Genomic DNA, 16,509 nt, shown 5'->3' on the forward strand with positions numbered 1-16,509 from the left:
TCACAGAATATATAGGGAAAGTTTTCTGTACAGAAGACTCTATGTCCCCCTATAAGAAATGTATATTTGAACATCCAATGTCAGTGAACAAGCTCTCCAGTAAGGCAAAAACACAAGCATTGTTGGTGTTAATTTCAGTTTTTTATTTTTGTGCCGTCACCAGGCTTCGGCTGAGAGAGATGATGCGGAGGTCTCTGAGAGCAGCAGGTCTAGGCCGCCATGAGTCTGGCCCGTCATCCAGCGACCACCAGGACCCCGTGTCACCACCTATTGCCCCACCAAGTTGGGTCCCCGACCCGCCACCCATGGACCCTGGTCAGTAGAAGAGTTGTTTAAGCGGGCAAATAAGCACAACATACCCTCTTCTAGACCTCTGGAGTGTTTTTTCTATAGTTTTACATCTGATGGTGGCTTTGAACCACTGTCTTAGAAAGTGTGCATTCATGGATTTAACTATCCTTCCTTGCCTAAGTAAATGATTCCAAGTCTTTGTGTTGATGTGTCTGTGTTGTTCTTTTTTTTATCAACAGATGGTGACATTGACTTCATTCTTGCCCCCGCTGTGGGTTCACTCACCACTGCTTCCACTGGGACCAGCCAGGGGCCCAGCACCTCCACCGTCCCAGGTACATGTCATCACAGAGATGGAATAAGACTCTTTTACAACTTAACACTAACAGGAACTCACAAAGGGACATCGATCTTCTAAATCTAAGATGTGATACCTATTTATTTGTTTTCCAAGATTTCCTTACTTGACATTAAAAATCCTGCGATGTGCCTTGCACATTTAAAATATTGCGATGTCAACTCTGAAACTTGATATATAGTGCAGCCCTAGTGTGGTAATTTAGCTCAAAATTATATAAGAAAGATCATTTTGTAGAAAAGCTGAGGAATGTGTTGTTATTTCCTGAGAATCCAGAAAGTCTAAAGGGGCAATTATTACATTTATGATATTTTTCAGTATGCATTATCACTCTGGTACCAGTGTAAATGAGTCCATCAGCTGTGTACTGTACATATTGTCTTTTATTGTGATTGTAGTAATGTGTTTTTATTACATATACAGCACTTTGGCTCGACCAAAAATCGCTTTTAAATGTGCTTTATAAATAAAACTTGATTTGATATTGTGTATTCACACTTTGGTCCTTGTGTTTCATCTAATGGATTGTCCCTCTATACGCGCAGGGCCGTCCACTGAGCCCTCTGTGGTGGAGTCTAAAGACAGGAAGGCCAACGCCCATCTCATCTTAAAGCTGATGTGTGACAGTGTTGTTCTGAGGCCACACCTACGGGAGCTATTATCTGCAAAGTAAGATTCTTTATTTCTATATGATCATATTTTTGCTTACAGGATACAATGCTACTTTATTTATCCTGTCCTCATTCATCTGCTATTCTCTGTTTATTTGTCCGTTATCTGTCCCTCATGTATATTGGTATTGCCTTTGTTTGACAGGGATGCCCGTGGAATGACTCCATTCATGCTGGCAGTTAGTGGGAGAGCCTACCCAGCAGCCATCACTGTGCTGGAGGCTGCTCAGAAAATGGCCAAGGGTGAGTTAATAAGTCATCTTTCTGCGCTCTGATTTGAAAGGGCTGTCATTTGAAGGGAGGCTGTTATGATTGCATTTACATGCCTTCCTTGTATAATGCACATATAACCAGCCACCACTTCTGTTAATACATTCTGAGAACACATCATGATTTTTGTGAATCTGATGTAATTTTAACCGCTGGAAACTTGGAGTTAATCCACCAGTTATGTCAATCCTGACCTATTTAGCTGCCCCACTTACAACATGTAACTGGCATTCTTCCCTCTCCATATTTTCCTCTTGCTCCTCAAATGTCTAACACAGTGGGTGACCCAGGCATTGCAGAGAAGGAGGATGCTGATTCTGTGTTCACGGAAATGATCTGCCCCTCGGGGACCAACCCAGATGACTCCCCCCTCTATGTTCTCTGCTGCAATGACACCTGCAGTTTCACTTGGACCGGAGCAGAGCACATTAACCAGGTCAGTCCCGGAGGAGAAGCACTCATCATCAATGTTGTAAACGACTCTCAAGCAGTATTTATCAGGGAATTATCTTTGATAATTACACTTTTTTTTTTATATCAATGATACCTGGACAATATTACAAATTAAATTTATATTTGAAGAAAATCCAAATAATGTACTGCTTCCTACTTACCAGTCCAGCTTCCACTTACTGCAGAAGTAAAAACTCACTTATTTTGTAGAGGTGTTTGTTAAGCTCTTGCCTATATAATGTTAAGTTGAAGTTCATATTTTAAATCACAATTTCTTTGCATTCAGGATATCTTTGAGTGTCGCACCTGTGGTTTGCTGGAGTCTCTCTGCTGCTGCACAGAGTGTGCAAGGGTGTGCCACAAAGGGCACGACTGCAAGTAAGTCCTTGATTTAAGAGTCACCTTATTTAATCTTTGTTGTTAAGTCTTTCTTACCATTGTTTATCATCTCCTGCATTCCACTCTAGGTTTTATGTATGTTTATACATTTGCTTCTGTTTTTTCCCAGGCTGAAGAGGACCTCTCCCACAGCTTACTGTGACTGTTGGGAGAAATGTAAATGTAAAACGCTGATCGCCGGCCAGAAGGCTGCTCGCCTGGATTTGCTGTACAGGTTACTCACAACAACTAACCTGGTCACCACACCAAACAGCAGGTAGGACCCTCGTGCTCTCTAAACTGACCTTTACCTCCGTTCACCTAGAGCAGTGCTTTATAATAGCAATTAACTGTGTGGCTAAATCTGCTTAACTGTATTGTTTCCACATGCATTATACTTCATAGTGTGCAATATATGAGGTCGCAGTGATATTAATAACTGCTTTTTATTTCCACCTGCAGGGGAGAGCATATATTACTGTTCCTGGTGCAGACTGTTGCCAGGCAGAGTGTCGAGCACTGTCAGTACAGACCACCACGCATCAGAGAGGACCGGAACCGCAAGGCTGCTAATGCAGAAGGTATGTTCAGGATACCCAACTTTAACCATCAGTGCAGACCGATGATTTCCACCATTAAAAAAACATTCATATGAGATTATATTTCTGCTAATTTATTTAAGTAATGTGTATGGTTGAGGTTAAAGCTTTTTAAAAAGATTATTCCTTCAAAGCATCTGGTGAATAAAAACATTCTTCTCTTAGACACCGATATGCCAGACCATGACCTGGAACCTCCACGCTTTGCTCAGCTGGCTCTGGAGAGGGTCCTGCAGGATTGGAATGCCCTCAAGTCTATGATCATGTTCGGCTCTCAGGAGAATAAAGACCCGTGAGTATCACATCAAACTCGGCCATAAAAATTGGTTGGTAATAAGAGCGTTGGTTAGTGGTGCTCGAGAACTGAAAAAGGCCCACACGAATTGATATTTTTCTCTTTGTCCTAGACTTAGTGCCAGCAGCAGAATTGCTCACCTACTGCCTGAGGAGCAGGTCTACTTGAATCAGCAGAGTGGCACCATTCGCCTGGACTGTTTCACCCACTGCCTCATCGTCAAGTGTGCTCCTGACATCACTGTAAGTCCCCTTAGGCTGTCTGCATCATGAACAAGATGATTGTTTTCACTTCTAACCTGAGTGTTCACACAGTATTTAACTAAAGTAATTATTGGCAAAGAAAACACTAAATGATACCAATGTTATCAAGTCAGCATGCTCTTGTAAGTATTTTACTCAAAGGGGGGTTTTGTTCTTCTGTATTAGTTCATAGACACCTTACTGGGCACTCTGGTGAAGGAGCTGCAGAACAAGTACACTCCAGGCCGGAGAGAGGAGGCCATCAATGTCACCAGGAGGTTCCTCCGCTCTGTGGCCCGAGTGTTTGTCATCCTCAGCGTGGAGATGGCCTCATCCAAGAAGAAAAAGTAAGAACACAGAAGATTAAGGTTTTAAATCAAGTTAGAAAGGCACGAGGAAATCAACTCAATTCTACCGCACATTAGGACTGCACAATTACATCAATTCAATGCTGATTTTTTCTTTCCTCCTTTCTTCCTCCACATAGCAATTTCATTCCCCAGCCCATTGGGAAATGTAGACGAGTTTTCCAAGCTCTGCTGCCCTACGCAGTGGAGGAGCTGTGCAATGTAGCAGAGTCGCTGATTGTTCCCGTGCGAATGGGTATAGCCAGACCTACGGCTCCGTTCACTTTGGCCAGCACCAGCATCGATGCTGTTCAGGGCAGCGAGGAGCTCTTCTCTGTGGAGCCGCTGCCTCCCAGACCCTCACCTGACCAGTCCAGCAGGTCAGTTAGTGTCCTGTCACAGACTCCCATGATGGCATGATATGCTGTTTATTTTACTAGGGCTGCATGATTTAAGAAAAAACACATTGTGATATAATTCACAATTTTGGAGGGATTAATCATTTTAGAATCCTATTTCTCTGTTTTTCTAAAAGGATCTGTACCAAACAATATGTTTTGTTAAGTCTGAAGAATATTTTTTGTAGACCGGAATATTTCTGCAGCTCCACAATACTTTTTATACTTTTACACATATTTAGCCTCTAAATAGGGTTTAGAGGCTTCCAGTGATTTGAATATTGAACATAGTCCATATTTTGTTGTTTGATTAAATACAATTAATAATTGTTTTTAATTCCCTAGTGCTTATATTTTTATCAGTATATTGGATAAGAGCCAAATGTTATTTTACCAAGGGAATATATGACTTTGTTTAAGTCATTGTGTAATTCACAAGATTTGTATTGGGAGAGAAAAAGCCAAATGGAACAGAAAATGGTGGGTTTTTCTTTCTCACTACAGCTTTAATGACTTCTGGTGTCATGCGTCATTTTTTCCAGCTCCAGTCAGACAGCTGCCTCTTATATCATCAGGAACCCCCAGCCTCGGCGCAGCAGCCAGTCTCAGCCTGTCCGAGGACGAGACGAGGAGCAGGACGACATTGTGTCAGCAGATGTGGAAGAGGTGGGGAGCCTTATTATAAAATCATTAAGGCCATAATGGACTTTGTGTGCAATTTGAATCCATTGGTTACTAGTTTTAAAAAGGGTCTGATGCCACCTACAGCCCAAACTGTTATTTCCACTTCAACAATGGAAAGAATATATTCACATTTATATTTTTTAGTGTATACTTTTAGCTAAAAATACGAAAAACTAAATCTTTCAGTTTCCTCTCTAATGATCTATTTTGTTATCTTTAGGTTGAAGTTGTAGAGGGAGTAGCCGGTGAGGAAGACCATCATGATGACCAAGAGGAGCAGGGAGAGGAAAACGCTGAGGCAGAAGGGCAGCATGATGAGCACGACGAGGATGGTGAGACACACCCTACTTTTTATGGAAACGCAGAGGAATTATCCAAACAACAGTTGTTCACAGTTATTTTGGTTTTACACTCTGATGTGAAACCCCACCCAACAAGCATGCGTATTTCTCTTTGCTTCTGCTTTTAGGAAGTGACATGGAGCTGGATCTGCTGGCAGCAGCTGAAACAGAGAGCGACAGTGAAAGTAACCACAGCAACCAGGATAACGCTAGCGGCCGCAGGAGCGTTGTCACAGCAGCCACTGCCGGCTCTGAAGCAGGTTGGTCATCTGCTGTTTTTCAATCTTTCCCTTTTAGATTTAATTTGAGATTTTCTTTTAAAACATTTTCCTCAATATCTAAGAACTTTTCCTTTTTGGTGAAAATGCTGTCTCCTTCCTTACTTCCTCGAACTGAAATCTTTCCAAATGCTTACTCAATAGAAATTGCATTTCTGTCTTGCTGCACTGTGGTGTATTTTCTCCCTTGGAATTGCAGACTAATGCGGTCCTCACAAAAATCATTCATGCTTAACAGTCAGCATTTTGGATTGTGGGGATTTTATGTTTGGAAAGCTAATGATACAGCAGTCGAAAAATGGTTCCTGGCTGAATACCCGATGTATTTCATTTGCAGGCAGTAGGGTGTCCTTGGCATTTCCTATTTTTGGTATGAGCTCCTCTTTACTTCAATGCATATACAGCTGTCAGGGCAAAGAGTGAATTTGCAAAGTGCATACACCGTTTCCTGCTGAGAGTTCCTTCCTTCAGTTCGTCCCCTTTCTCACATTTCACTTTTACTGTGTCTGTCATTTGGAACTAACACTGTCACTCATCACAAGTAATAACACACTAATCAACTTCTAGCTTTTTCCAAACGGTGTGGTGTTTTGTTTTTCTCCTCGGTCATCTAACATTTATTTTTCTTACCAAGGACGGGGTTTCATTTACATTAAGTACAAGTGAGACAATACAATCCTTTGTCCCTCATCTTTTTTGAAAGAAAATATTTAGCACAAGTTGATCAACAGCTGTTGTTTTGACTTGAAGCCTCCGTGTTTTCACCGGTATATTAGTGTTGTTTGGCCTTGTAGTGGTGTGACTCACTAACCCGCACTCCTACCTGGAAAAATGTCATGTGAAAGACAAAGGAAGGGAGTGGAGATGAACACAAGCAATTCAACTCGTTTTAATCTTTTTCTCTGCATCCCACCCTCCTCCTATTCTCTCCCTCTGAAGGTGCCAGCAGTGTCCCTGCGTTCTTTTCAGAGGACGACTCCCAGTCCAACGACTCCAGTGACTCGGACAGCAGCAGCAGTCAGAGCGACGACGTGGACCAGGAGACGTTCTTATTGGACGAGCCACTGGAAAGGACAACTAGCACTTCCCACGCCAACAGTGCAGCCCAGGCTCCCCGCTCCATGCAGTGGGCTGTCAGAAACACCCCCAGCCAGAGGGCCACCGGCAGCGCCCCCTCCAGCTCCTCAACACCAGCTGGTCAGTACTGCTTTGTCTGTTTAGAAGAAGAATACATACTTTATTAATCCCACTAGGAGAATTTCAGTTTTTACTGTTGTTGGTATACAATGACGTTTACATTTCACACATTCAAGCAGGACTACCCTTTAGGCCTGAAATAAAAACATGCACAAACACATGCTCATGACTTGCTTTAGGGAGGGTTCAGGCTCGGCTCAAAGACACCTCGGCAGGGCACAAGATGTGAACTGGCACCTCTCGAGCTACTTTGTGGTCTGTACAGGGACTTGAACCAGTGACCATTGGTTCCCCAGCCAGGTCCTTACAGACTGAGATACTGCTGCCTCTGATTCTTTTGCATTTGACCCAATCTAGCATAAGGAGCAGTGGGTATTGCAGCACTCAGAGAGCAGTGTGGTGGTGCAGTGCATTGCTCAGGGGAACTATTGTACAATGTCTTTTTCCGTGGTTCCACGTGACTGATGATCTTTTGCCTTTTTTCACAGCGAGCTCCACAGGCCTCATATATATTGACCCCACCAACCTACGTCGCTCCAGTGCGATCAGCTCCAGTGCTGCTGCTGCGGCCGCGGCTCTGGAGGCCAGCAACTCCAGCAGCTACCTGACGTCTGCCAGCAGCCTGGCCCGGGCCTACAGCATCGTCATCAGGCAGATCTCAGACCTCATGAGTCTCATTCCCAAGTACAACCATCTAGTGTACTCGCAGTACCCTGCTGCTGTGAAGCTCACCTACCAGGACGCAGTCAACCTGCAGGTAACACACTCATAATTTACTACCCCAGCACCTTAAAATTATAAATACATCTATTATTTTTTTCTGTTAAGATTTTCATAGAGATTTTTTTAATTGTGATACAATGGTACCAGTACATTTTTCATTACCATCCTTTAATCCTTAAAACATCTTGACTCTTCAATTACATCTGTATCTTACATAATCGGATTATTGCATCATGCAACCATCAGCGGTCATCCATCCTTTAGAAGTGTTTTTCTTACCTATGAGATACATTTGAAATGTTTTAATGTGGTATAAAGTTATGCTTGGCCACATTTATCAAGGCTTAGTGTTGGGATCTGGGCGTACACTTTGAAAAAACACTACTTCATTTTTCTGAACCAAATGATGAATTGCAACATTGAATCTAATTACATTTTTAAGTATCTGTCATAATTGGCCGTGAATGTCTGAACATTTTCATTTTTGCCCAATCAGTTGAATTAAAGTCAAATATGTATTGTTTGTTGGAGCAGAACTATGTTGAAGAAAAGCTGATTCCCACCTGGAACTGGATGGTGTCCATCATGGATTCCACTGAGGCCCAGCTGCGATACGGCTCCGCTCTGTCGTCTGCTGGAGACCCGGGTCACCCCAGCCACCCGCTCCACGCCTCTCAGCACTCAGCTCGCAGGGAGCGAATGACAGCCCGGGAGGAGGCCAGCCTCCGCACCCTGGAAGGACGCCGGTAAAAAGAAGCTCTTTATCACATGTATTTGTCTGATCGGATAATGATCACTGCGAAAAATGCCTTTTGGAGTAAAACTCTTTACAAGCCCTTTCTAAGTGAAATCCAACTGTGCTTGCACAAAAAAGTTTGATCCACACTTTTTATTAACTTTTATAACTCAATACGTTTGCTTTGTGTTTTTCAGGAGAGCAGCGACCCTGCTGACGGCTCGTCAGGGCATGATGTCGGCGCGGGGCGACTTCCTGAACTACGCCTTATCACTGATGCGCTCCCACAACGACGAGCACTCTGACGTGCTTCCTGTGCTGGACGTATGCTCACTGAAACATGTGGCCTACGTCTTCCAGGCGCTTATCTACTGGATTAAGGCCATGAACCAGCAGACCACTTTGGACACCCCACAGATGGACAGGAAGAGGTGAATGAAGAACATTTTGCAATTGTCAATTCTTGACTTTGTGGTTATGCGTTTAAAATTCACTTCCTGGATTTCCCTTCATTTATTTTGACCTAATCAACTTTATCTTTGATTTGAAGGAATCGAGAGATTTTGGAACTTGGTTTGGACAATGAGGATTCTGAACACGAGAACGATGAGGACACCAATCAAAGTAAGCCAGATAACAATGATTTAATAATACATTAGTCATCAGTCAAGTGACTGCTTATAATGTTTGCTGATACATTTTTCTCTGCTTCACCTCAGGTTCAACTCTGCAGGATAAGGATGATGACCCGGTCCCAGCTGAAACGGGTCAGAACCATCCCTTCTTTCGTCGCTCCGACTCCATGACCTTCCTGGGCTGCATCCCACCCAACCCCTTTGATGTTCCCTTGGCTGAGGCTATTCCCCTGGCAGACCAGCCCCACCTCCTGCAGGTCAGTATCTGCTCTGTCTGAGTGCGTTTCATAGCATGCTCCTGAGACAGTGAAGATGAAAGGGTTAAATACGCACAGTTCAAAACCTCATGCCATAAACAGCATGCCAAGTATGCAACAGTAATGGCCGACAATGCAATATTAGAAATATAAATGGTTATTTGTAAAAAAAATCTACAAGACAGCAAAAACTGTATTTTGCTATTTAAGAATGCTGGTTTGCTCAGGGTGTCCTGTGACTCACTGGTTACAATTCTCTCTGACCAATCAGTGGTCTTGGTCGAATACTATAGTTTCAGCCACATCACCTAATATACTACTGTAAAACACTAAAAAAGTGCAATACAGTTAATTACAATCTTTTCACAGTATCCAATCAAACAAGCCCAATTCTAAAAATGGGCCAGGAACAATTCTTCAAAATTTGGGCTCAGTCTGTACAGTGTCGGCCTTTAAATTGGAAAGGGTGCAAAGTGCGCTCTTACATTAAAGCTTGAAAGATATCTATCTGTATGACTATATATAGTCAATATGCTCCTAGCAAAATCCCCATGTTGCCACAAGGATTTCTTGGGCAGAGCCAGTGAATACTTTGTAATGCATCACAGAGCTAGCAGAACACTACACCAACACATCGGGCCATACAATCATTAGCTAGATTGACTGAACTGTAACCGCAATATAATATATGGGACCAAATGCAGTCTTTGGTTTCAACTTAATTTCCTTTATTCTCTAACAGCCTAATGCCAGGAAGGAGGATCTGTTCGGTCGGCCCTCTCAGGGCTTGTACTCCTCCTCCTCCTCCGCCTCCTCCTCCGCCTCCTCCTCCTCCTACATGGCAACCAAAGGCCTGGCTGAGGCGAGCATGGACAGGAACTGCCTGGAGGTAAACATGGGCTCCTCTCTACCCTCCCCCTCTCAGGTATACCACCCCTCCTCACTGTACAAACACACTGGCAGCTGTGTTCTAATATCCACACATAGCAAACACCATGAAAAGTACACATTCAAATAGAAATATGCGAAAGCTATCCAGGATTCATTATTTCCTCAGTTTTCCCAATGGTAAATGAAAGCATTGTAAAGAATGGACACCAGGAAACAATGGATATTTTGGATATTTTATATAAAAATAAATGGTGGATATTGGAGCACAGCCTGTGGTCTGTGTCATTTTCATGCATCTATTCATTCATCACACTGTCAACATCAAAGACATCTCTTCCCATGACTAAAGAGCGACTCTGAACCCCACTGAAACAGATCCTGCCCACTAAGATGTCTTACTCGGCCAACCTGAAGAATGTGATGAGTATGGAAACTGGCCAGCGGAGCTCTGAGAACCAGTCGATGGCAGGCGAGATGGAGGCTTCCAAACCGGGTCCTTCACCCCACGACCTCGCTGCCCAGCTGAAGAGCAGCCTACTTGCTGAGATAGGTCTCACTGAGAGTGATGGACCTCCTCTCCCATCATTCAGGTACTAAACACTAATCTGTGCTTTGTGATGCATAGCTAAGGAGGAGGCTGACAGAACCCCTGAAGACAACCTAAAAAGTTTTAATATACTTAAACTTTGTTTTATGTGCTAATAAAATGCACTTACAGCAACATAATTTGTGCCTGTTGTGTCTCTCCAGACCTCACTGTAGTTTCATGGGGATGATGATCTCTCATGACATGCTGCTGGGCCGCTGGCGTCTGTCACTGGAGCTCTTTGGTCGTGTCTTCATGGAGGATGTTGGGGCAGAGCCTGGATCCGTACGTATTTATTTATTATTTATTTACAAGTAGTAATTGTCCCTCAGTTTTTTTTAAATAGCTCAAAATGTGCTTTTAACTTCAAGAGATATTATATTACTGATTAAGGGCAGGAACTAAATAAATAACATGGGCCCAATATAATCTTCATTCTTCCTACTAGTGGAATGTGGAAAATCCACAATTGACTGTTATGTTTACCTCGGACTAGTCCGCTAACAATCAGTGTAGAAATATATAAAGATGCAGTATAGAAACTCTTATTTGATTTTATTCCCAAATGAAATGGCATATATTCTTGAATTTGGGTGATGGTTCCCTTGATGTTAGAGAAGAAGGAAATTATAATTTTGTTATTTCTCCTCCCAGATCCTCACAGAGCTAGGCGGCTTTGAGGTAAAGGAATCCAAGTTCCGCCGTGAGATGGAGAAGCTGAGGAACCTGCAGTCCAGAGACCTGGCCCTGGAGGTGGACCGGGACCGAGACCAGCTCATACAGCAGACCATGCGTCAGCTGAACACACACTTTGGCCGGCGCTGCACCACCACACCCATGGCCGTGCACCGGGTGAAGGTCACCTTCAAAGATGAGCCGGGCGAGGGCAGCGGAGTGGCCCGCAGCTTCTACACGGCCATCGCCCTGGCCCTCCTGTCCAACGATAAGCTGCCCAACCTGGACTGTGTGCAGAGTGTCAGCAAGGGCATGCAGGCCAGCAGTACGTGTCATCACGATTACAATTCAAGTATGACAATACATAGAAACTATACTGTATTATAGAACTCATTCATTGTTGCTTTCAATGCCACTTTTGTGATGCTTCAAGCCGTTTTCACATGAGGTTTTTTTTTTTACACAAGAGGTTTACACTCATCAGTGAACTTCTATTCAATGTGTTTTTGTGTCTGTAGATCTAATGCAGCGCTTGAGAAACAGAGACCGAGAAAGAGAGAGGAGAAGTGGAGGGCTTCGGGCGGGATCTCGTAGAGATAGAGACAGGTAACCTCCAACTTTATACATATAAATAATATTCCCCTTTTACATTAAACCAAAGTGTTTGTGCTGTGTCAGTCTTAGAAAAACCTATGTTTGTATTCAACAGAGACTCCAGGAGGCAGCTGTCCATAGACACCAGGCCTTTCAGACCATCGTCAGAGGGAAACCCAAGCGATGAGCCCGACCCTCTCCCTGCACACCGGCAGGCCCTGGGAGAGAGGCTCTACCCACGTGTTCACGCGATGCAGCCGGTAATAAATCGTCTGCCTCTGTCACAGCTGTGTTACTCATTTTAGTAGGGCTGTACTGAGTAGTTTGAAACTACAAAGTTACATTCATGAAACAACAATTCAGTTATATTTCAGTTGCTGATATTAATTAGGCTTCACTAAAATGAGTATGATACTATTTGTAGAAATGGATTCCAGGGGTGGCAGCTCCACAACATTTTAAAGCCAAACAGTACTGAACAAAGACAGATGTAATTTCCAAAGTTAACAACATGTCTTTATCAAAATAAATATTCTGCTTCCATCCATATTTGTTGGTGTGAGCCTTGCAAAAACAACACAACTGTTTCCGCACACAGGGCAGTTTATCCACAACAAAAAAGATATAATTTTAACTGTAACATATTTGTAGTAAATACCGAAGATTTGAAACAAGAGGAGGATTAGTTGATGTATCTGCATTCACTTAGCGCTTCATTTAGAGTGGGAGATAACGTCATAAGATATATGACATTCAATACTAATACTGAAAAGAAGCTAGAAGCTTGCTCTAATTTAAAAAACGTACATTTGCGACAGCCATAAATCTGAAAACAGATTTGGACTACAGTGAGATTTGCATGAAATTGGCCTTCCACGTATAAACTGCAACATGAAGAAATCCATAGATGTTACTTTTACTTGCCGTCATCAAGCCTCAAGTGAAACATACCTTGCCTACTCTAAACATTTATATGTATGACTACCAATCTGAATCTGTCCAGCATACTGAGAGCCGCTGTGTGTGTTGTCCCCTCAGGCGTTTGCCAGTAAGATCACAGGCATGCTGCTGGAGCTGTCCCCTGCCCAGCTGCTGCTGCTGCTGGCCAGTGAGGACTCTCTCCGAGCCAGGGTGGAGGAGGCCATGGAGCTTCTCATCGCACATGGAAGGTAACCATCTGTTCACCATAGCATCCTGCTCTCATTGTGTGTGACAGTTTGGGTGGACTGTGAATTAAATCAGAATAAAGTTGTCACAGAATTGTATCACTAAGTTTTATAAACTAACCATAATTCTATCTCTTTTAGGGAAAATGGTGCCGACAGTATATTGGACCTTGGTCTATTGGAAGCTCCAGAGAAAGCACAAGTAAACACAACTTTCCACTCTCGTTTGTTATAATGGGGGTTGTTTTTGCATCCTAACTCGTGGAAATAAAGCGACATTAAAGCAACTGTATCATACATAGCTTTTAAACATCACCCTCCGTTCTGTGTGGTAGCAGCAGCAGCAACAACAGCAGCAACAGCAGCAACAGCAACAGCAGCAGCAGCAGCAGCAACAACAGCAGCAGCAACAACAGCAGCAGCAACAGCAGCAGCAGCAGGAGAACCGTAAGCGCCATGGTTCGACCCGCAGTGTGGTGGACATGGAGCTGGACGACCCGGACGATGGGGACGACAACGCTCCTCTCTTCTACCAGCCCGGCAAGAGAGGCTTCTACTCCCCCAGGCCTGGCAAGAACACAGAGGCCAGGCTGAACTGCTTCCGCAACATTGGAAGGTAAGGAAATGTCCACATTTGTTGTCACACTTGAAAGGAATTATATTTGTTCCAGTTTGATCAAAATCAGAGAAAATAAGAGAACTATGTTGGGAAGTAAGAGTCTTTATAGAAATAGGGAAACCTATTAAACGCATTGTATTTTCTCCACAGAATACTGGGCTTATGTCTGCTTCAGAATGAACTCTGTCCAATCACATTGAACAGACATGTCATCAAAGTGCTGCTTGGGAGGAAGGTAAGAGAATATGTGTTTTATAACTAAGCTACTACATGATGTTGGAGCTTTTCAGAATGAAATTGCTAAAATCACTTCTTTTTGTAGGTGAACTGGCATGACTTTGCATTCTTTGACCCGGTCATGTATGAGAGCCTGCGGCAGCTCATCCGCCACTCTCAGGCTGGAGAAGCAGAGGCGGTGTTTGCTGCCATGGACCTCGCCTTCGCCATCGACCTCTGCAAAGAGGAAGGGGCAGGACAGGTAAAGGACTACACTGTCATTATGTCCCCAATTGTAGATTGTACCAACAAATGAATTAAATCTGTGAAGAAAGTCCACCTTTCAGCTATGCATTATTTGCATCACAGGACACTGATTTGATGAATGTAGAGCTTGCAGTTAATCTTTTAAAAGCATAATATAAATAGTGAAATATGTTTGTGGCGTAAGGTTTTTATGAATGCCTCATTACTCCTGGTTCAGGTGGAGCTTTTGTCTGGCGGGGTCAACATGCCGGTAACTCCTCTCAACGTGTACGAGTACGTGAGGAAGTATGCTGAGCACAGAATGCTGGTGGTGGCTGAGCAGCCTCTCCATGTAAGTACAACACTTATTTGGCTTTGAATACAACAATGTTCTCAAATTCTCAGTTTATTGGAACAAATGTTTTTGCACCAAAATGCATATACACACCTGTAATTATGTGTCTGTTTTTGGTAGGCGATGAGGAAGGGTTTGCTGGATGTGCTTCCTAAGAACGCCCTGGAGGACCTGACAGCTGAGGACTTCAGGCTGCTGGTCAACGGCTGTGGAGAAGTCAACGTCCAGATGCTCATTAGCTTCACCTCCTTCAATGATGAGTCTGGTATGCTGCTCTGTCTGGATCTCCTCTGCTCTGTTTACACCTCGATCTTATCTCTGTTCCTTGCATTCATTCAGAAAAGAAAATATATTTATGGTTGTCTATTTCTGCTGTGACAAAGTAAGCAAAGTGTTTTACTTCATCCAACAGGGGAAAATGCAGACAAACTGCTGCAGTTTAAACGCTGGTTTTGGTCCATAGTGGAGAAGATGAGCATGACTGAGAGGCAAGATCTGGTAAGTCTCTTCCAATCATGATACTTGTCCTTCAAAACAAAGAGACTCGCCGGGGCTGTCAGCAGTTCAGTGCTTAGCATTTTCAAAAACTGTTCTTTTTTTACACAGATTGACATTAAGATTGAATTTCAACGGGCAAGCTCCATTAGCTCCCAAATGCTGTGGTAAATCTTGGACTGACATGTTATTGCACAATGGCTTCACACATGACCCACACTACAGTTCATATTGACTGCAACTATTTTTGCCGTGCATAAAATTGGTAAAATAAAGACCAACTAAGGAGCAGTTGGTCAGTGAAATGTCAGTTCTTGTTTAAATGCTCTCCTTCCTCTGCTTGTTTTGTGTTTCTCTTATTTTCCGTCAGTATCCTAAACATCGTATATATATTGTTTAAATGCTAAAGAAGAAGGGAGATAATTCCCTTTTTAAATAGGTAGTGGTGTGCTTGTGATGGAGCCTGGGATTGTGCATTGTGTGGGATTCTGTTTGGTTTCAAAGACAACACTTCGTGGCGGGACATTTGTTTTTTATTTTTAATTATCAGAGATTCTTAACGAGCAATAGTGAACACCAAAGATTTTTGATGTTTTTCAATATTATAATGTTGTTCAAAGGCTGTCTTGCTTTTCACCTGTCCGAGTACACAAACGGTAGAACATTACAAAAGCTTTGAATGTGACATGTGAATGTGTTTCTCCCTCTTCCCCAGGTGTACTTCTGGACCTCCAGCCCGTCTCTGCCGGCCAGTGAGGAGGGCTTCCAGCCGATGCCCTCCATCACCATCCGGCCTCCAGACGACCTGCACCTCCCGACAGCCAACACCTGCATCTCACGTCTCTACGTGCCACTCTATTCTTCTAAACAGATACTCAAACAGAAACTCCTGCTAGCCGTTAAGACCAAGAACTTTGGTTTTGTGTAGAGGTTCAACAGAGAAGAGTTTAAAAAAAAAAACCGAAAAAAAAAAAACCTGTTTACTGTTGTGTAATATTTACCTAGCTCCATTTTTGTAGATTTATTTTTTGTCTATACAATTTTATGAAAAATCGACATACTGTCGCTATCTCCCCAGGCGGTAATATTCGTTTGTGTTGTGAACACAAAACGGCTTGTTATTTTTATTTCAATTTTTATTGTTTTTTTTTTTTCTTTGTGTTTAATGAAGAAGAGGTATACAGTCCAGAACATTCCTGCATTGGCACTGTAAAACTTAAAGCCCACAGCCCTGATCTATTGGCTTAAACTTTTGCTTCCCAGGAATGTGGTTTGACAGAAAGCTGTCTGCCGAAACCCAGCCAAAGATGACAGCAGTAGAAGTATTTAAAAGAAGACACACTGTGATTATACGTTTTTTTTCCTTCCCTAGAAAAGTACTATCACTGACAGTTCACTGCTGCCTTTGTGGAAAGTCCTTTTTTTTTCTTGTACAGGGGGAGTAGGGAATTTCAAAAATAAACTTGGATGCAAAGAAGTTGTCCGATTTGTATTTTTTTTTTTATAAGTGCTT

At 43.0% G+C, this 16,509-nt stretch overlaps 1 protein-coding gene across 9 annotated transcripts in view; it reads left to right on the forward strand.

The window, feature by feature from the left end:
• The window catches only part of ubr5 (ubiquitin protein ligase E3 component n-recognin 5), a 31,211-nt gene extending 14,738 nt beyond the window's left edge, over positions 1-16,473 (forward strand). The window contains exons 23-58 of one of the 9 annotated variants that reach the window (XM_034115608.1): positions 164-315; positions 531-626; positions 1,195-1,318; positions 1,466-1,563; positions 1,869-2,026; positions 2,330-2,421; positions 2,552-2,698; positions 2,884-3,002; positions 3,186-3,312; positions 3,428-3,557; positions 3,744-3,904; positions 4,045-4,284; positions 4,845-4,968; positions 5,207-5,318; positions 5,456-5,587; positions 6,545-6,802; positions 7,291-7,559; positions 8,057-8,271; positions 8,459-8,692; positions 8,812-8,885; positions 8,981-9,153; positions 9,896-10,078; positions 10,420-10,634; positions 10,795-10,915; positions 11,285-11,657; positions 11,824-11,911; positions 12,015-12,159; positions 12,938-13,068; positions 13,207-13,267; positions 13,401-13,681; positions 13,835-13,919; positions 14,007-14,162; positions 14,385-14,498; positions 14,622-14,766; positions 14,914-14,999; positions 15,712-16,473. In XM_034115608.1, coding sequence (XP_033971499.1) covers positions 164-315; positions 531-626; positions 1,195-1,318; positions 1,466-1,563; positions 1,869-2,026; positions 2,330-2,421; positions 2,552-2,698; positions 2,884-3,002; positions 3,186-3,312; positions 3,428-3,557; positions 3,744-3,904; positions 4,045-4,284; positions 4,845-4,968; positions 5,207-5,318; positions 5,456-5,587; positions 6,545-6,802; positions 7,291-7,559; positions 8,057-8,271; positions 8,459-8,692; positions 8,812-8,885; positions 8,981-9,153; positions 9,896-10,078; positions 10,420-10,634; positions 10,795-10,915; positions 11,285-11,657; positions 11,824-11,911; positions 12,015-12,159; positions 12,938-13,068; positions 13,207-13,267; positions 13,401-13,681; positions 13,835-13,919; positions 14,007-14,162; positions 14,385-14,498; positions 14,622-14,766; positions 14,914-14,999; positions 15,712-15,924 — 5,632 coding nt within the window. In that variant the 3' untranslated portion in view covers positions 15,925-16,473. The remainder of the gene's footprint in view (positions 1-163; positions 316-530; positions 627-1,194; positions 1,319-1,465; positions 1,564-1,868; positions 2,027-2,329; positions 2,422-2,551; positions 2,699-2,883; positions 3,003-3,185; positions 3,313-3,427; positions 3,558-3,743; positions 3,905-4,044; positions 4,285-4,844; positions 4,969-5,206; positions 5,319-5,455; positions 5,588-6,544; positions 6,803-7,290; positions 7,560-8,056; positions 8,272-8,458; positions 8,693-8,811; positions 8,886-8,980; positions 9,154-9,895; positions 10,079-10,419; positions 10,635-10,794; positions 10,916-11,284; positions 11,658-11,823; positions 11,912-12,014; positions 12,160-12,937; positions 13,069-13,206; positions 13,268-13,400; positions 13,682-13,834; positions 13,920-14,006; positions 14,163-14,384; positions 14,499-14,621; positions 14,767-14,913; positions 15,000-15,711) is intronic. The other 8 variants (XM_034115616.1, XM_034115610.1, XM_034115613.1 and 5 more) reach the window with 8 other exon arrangements.
• The last annotated feature ends 36 nt before the right edge of the window (positions 16,474-16,509 follow it).

This window comes from Trematomus bernacchii, unplaced genomic scaffold (genome assembly GCF_902827165.1).
Source record: "Trematomus bernacchii unplaced genomic scaffold, fTreBer1.1, whole genome shotgun sequence".
In the NCBI taxonomy this organism is placed as follows: domain Eukaryota; kingdom Metazoa; phylum Chordata; class Actinopteri; order Perciformes; family Nototheniidae; genus Trematomus; species Trematomus bernacchii.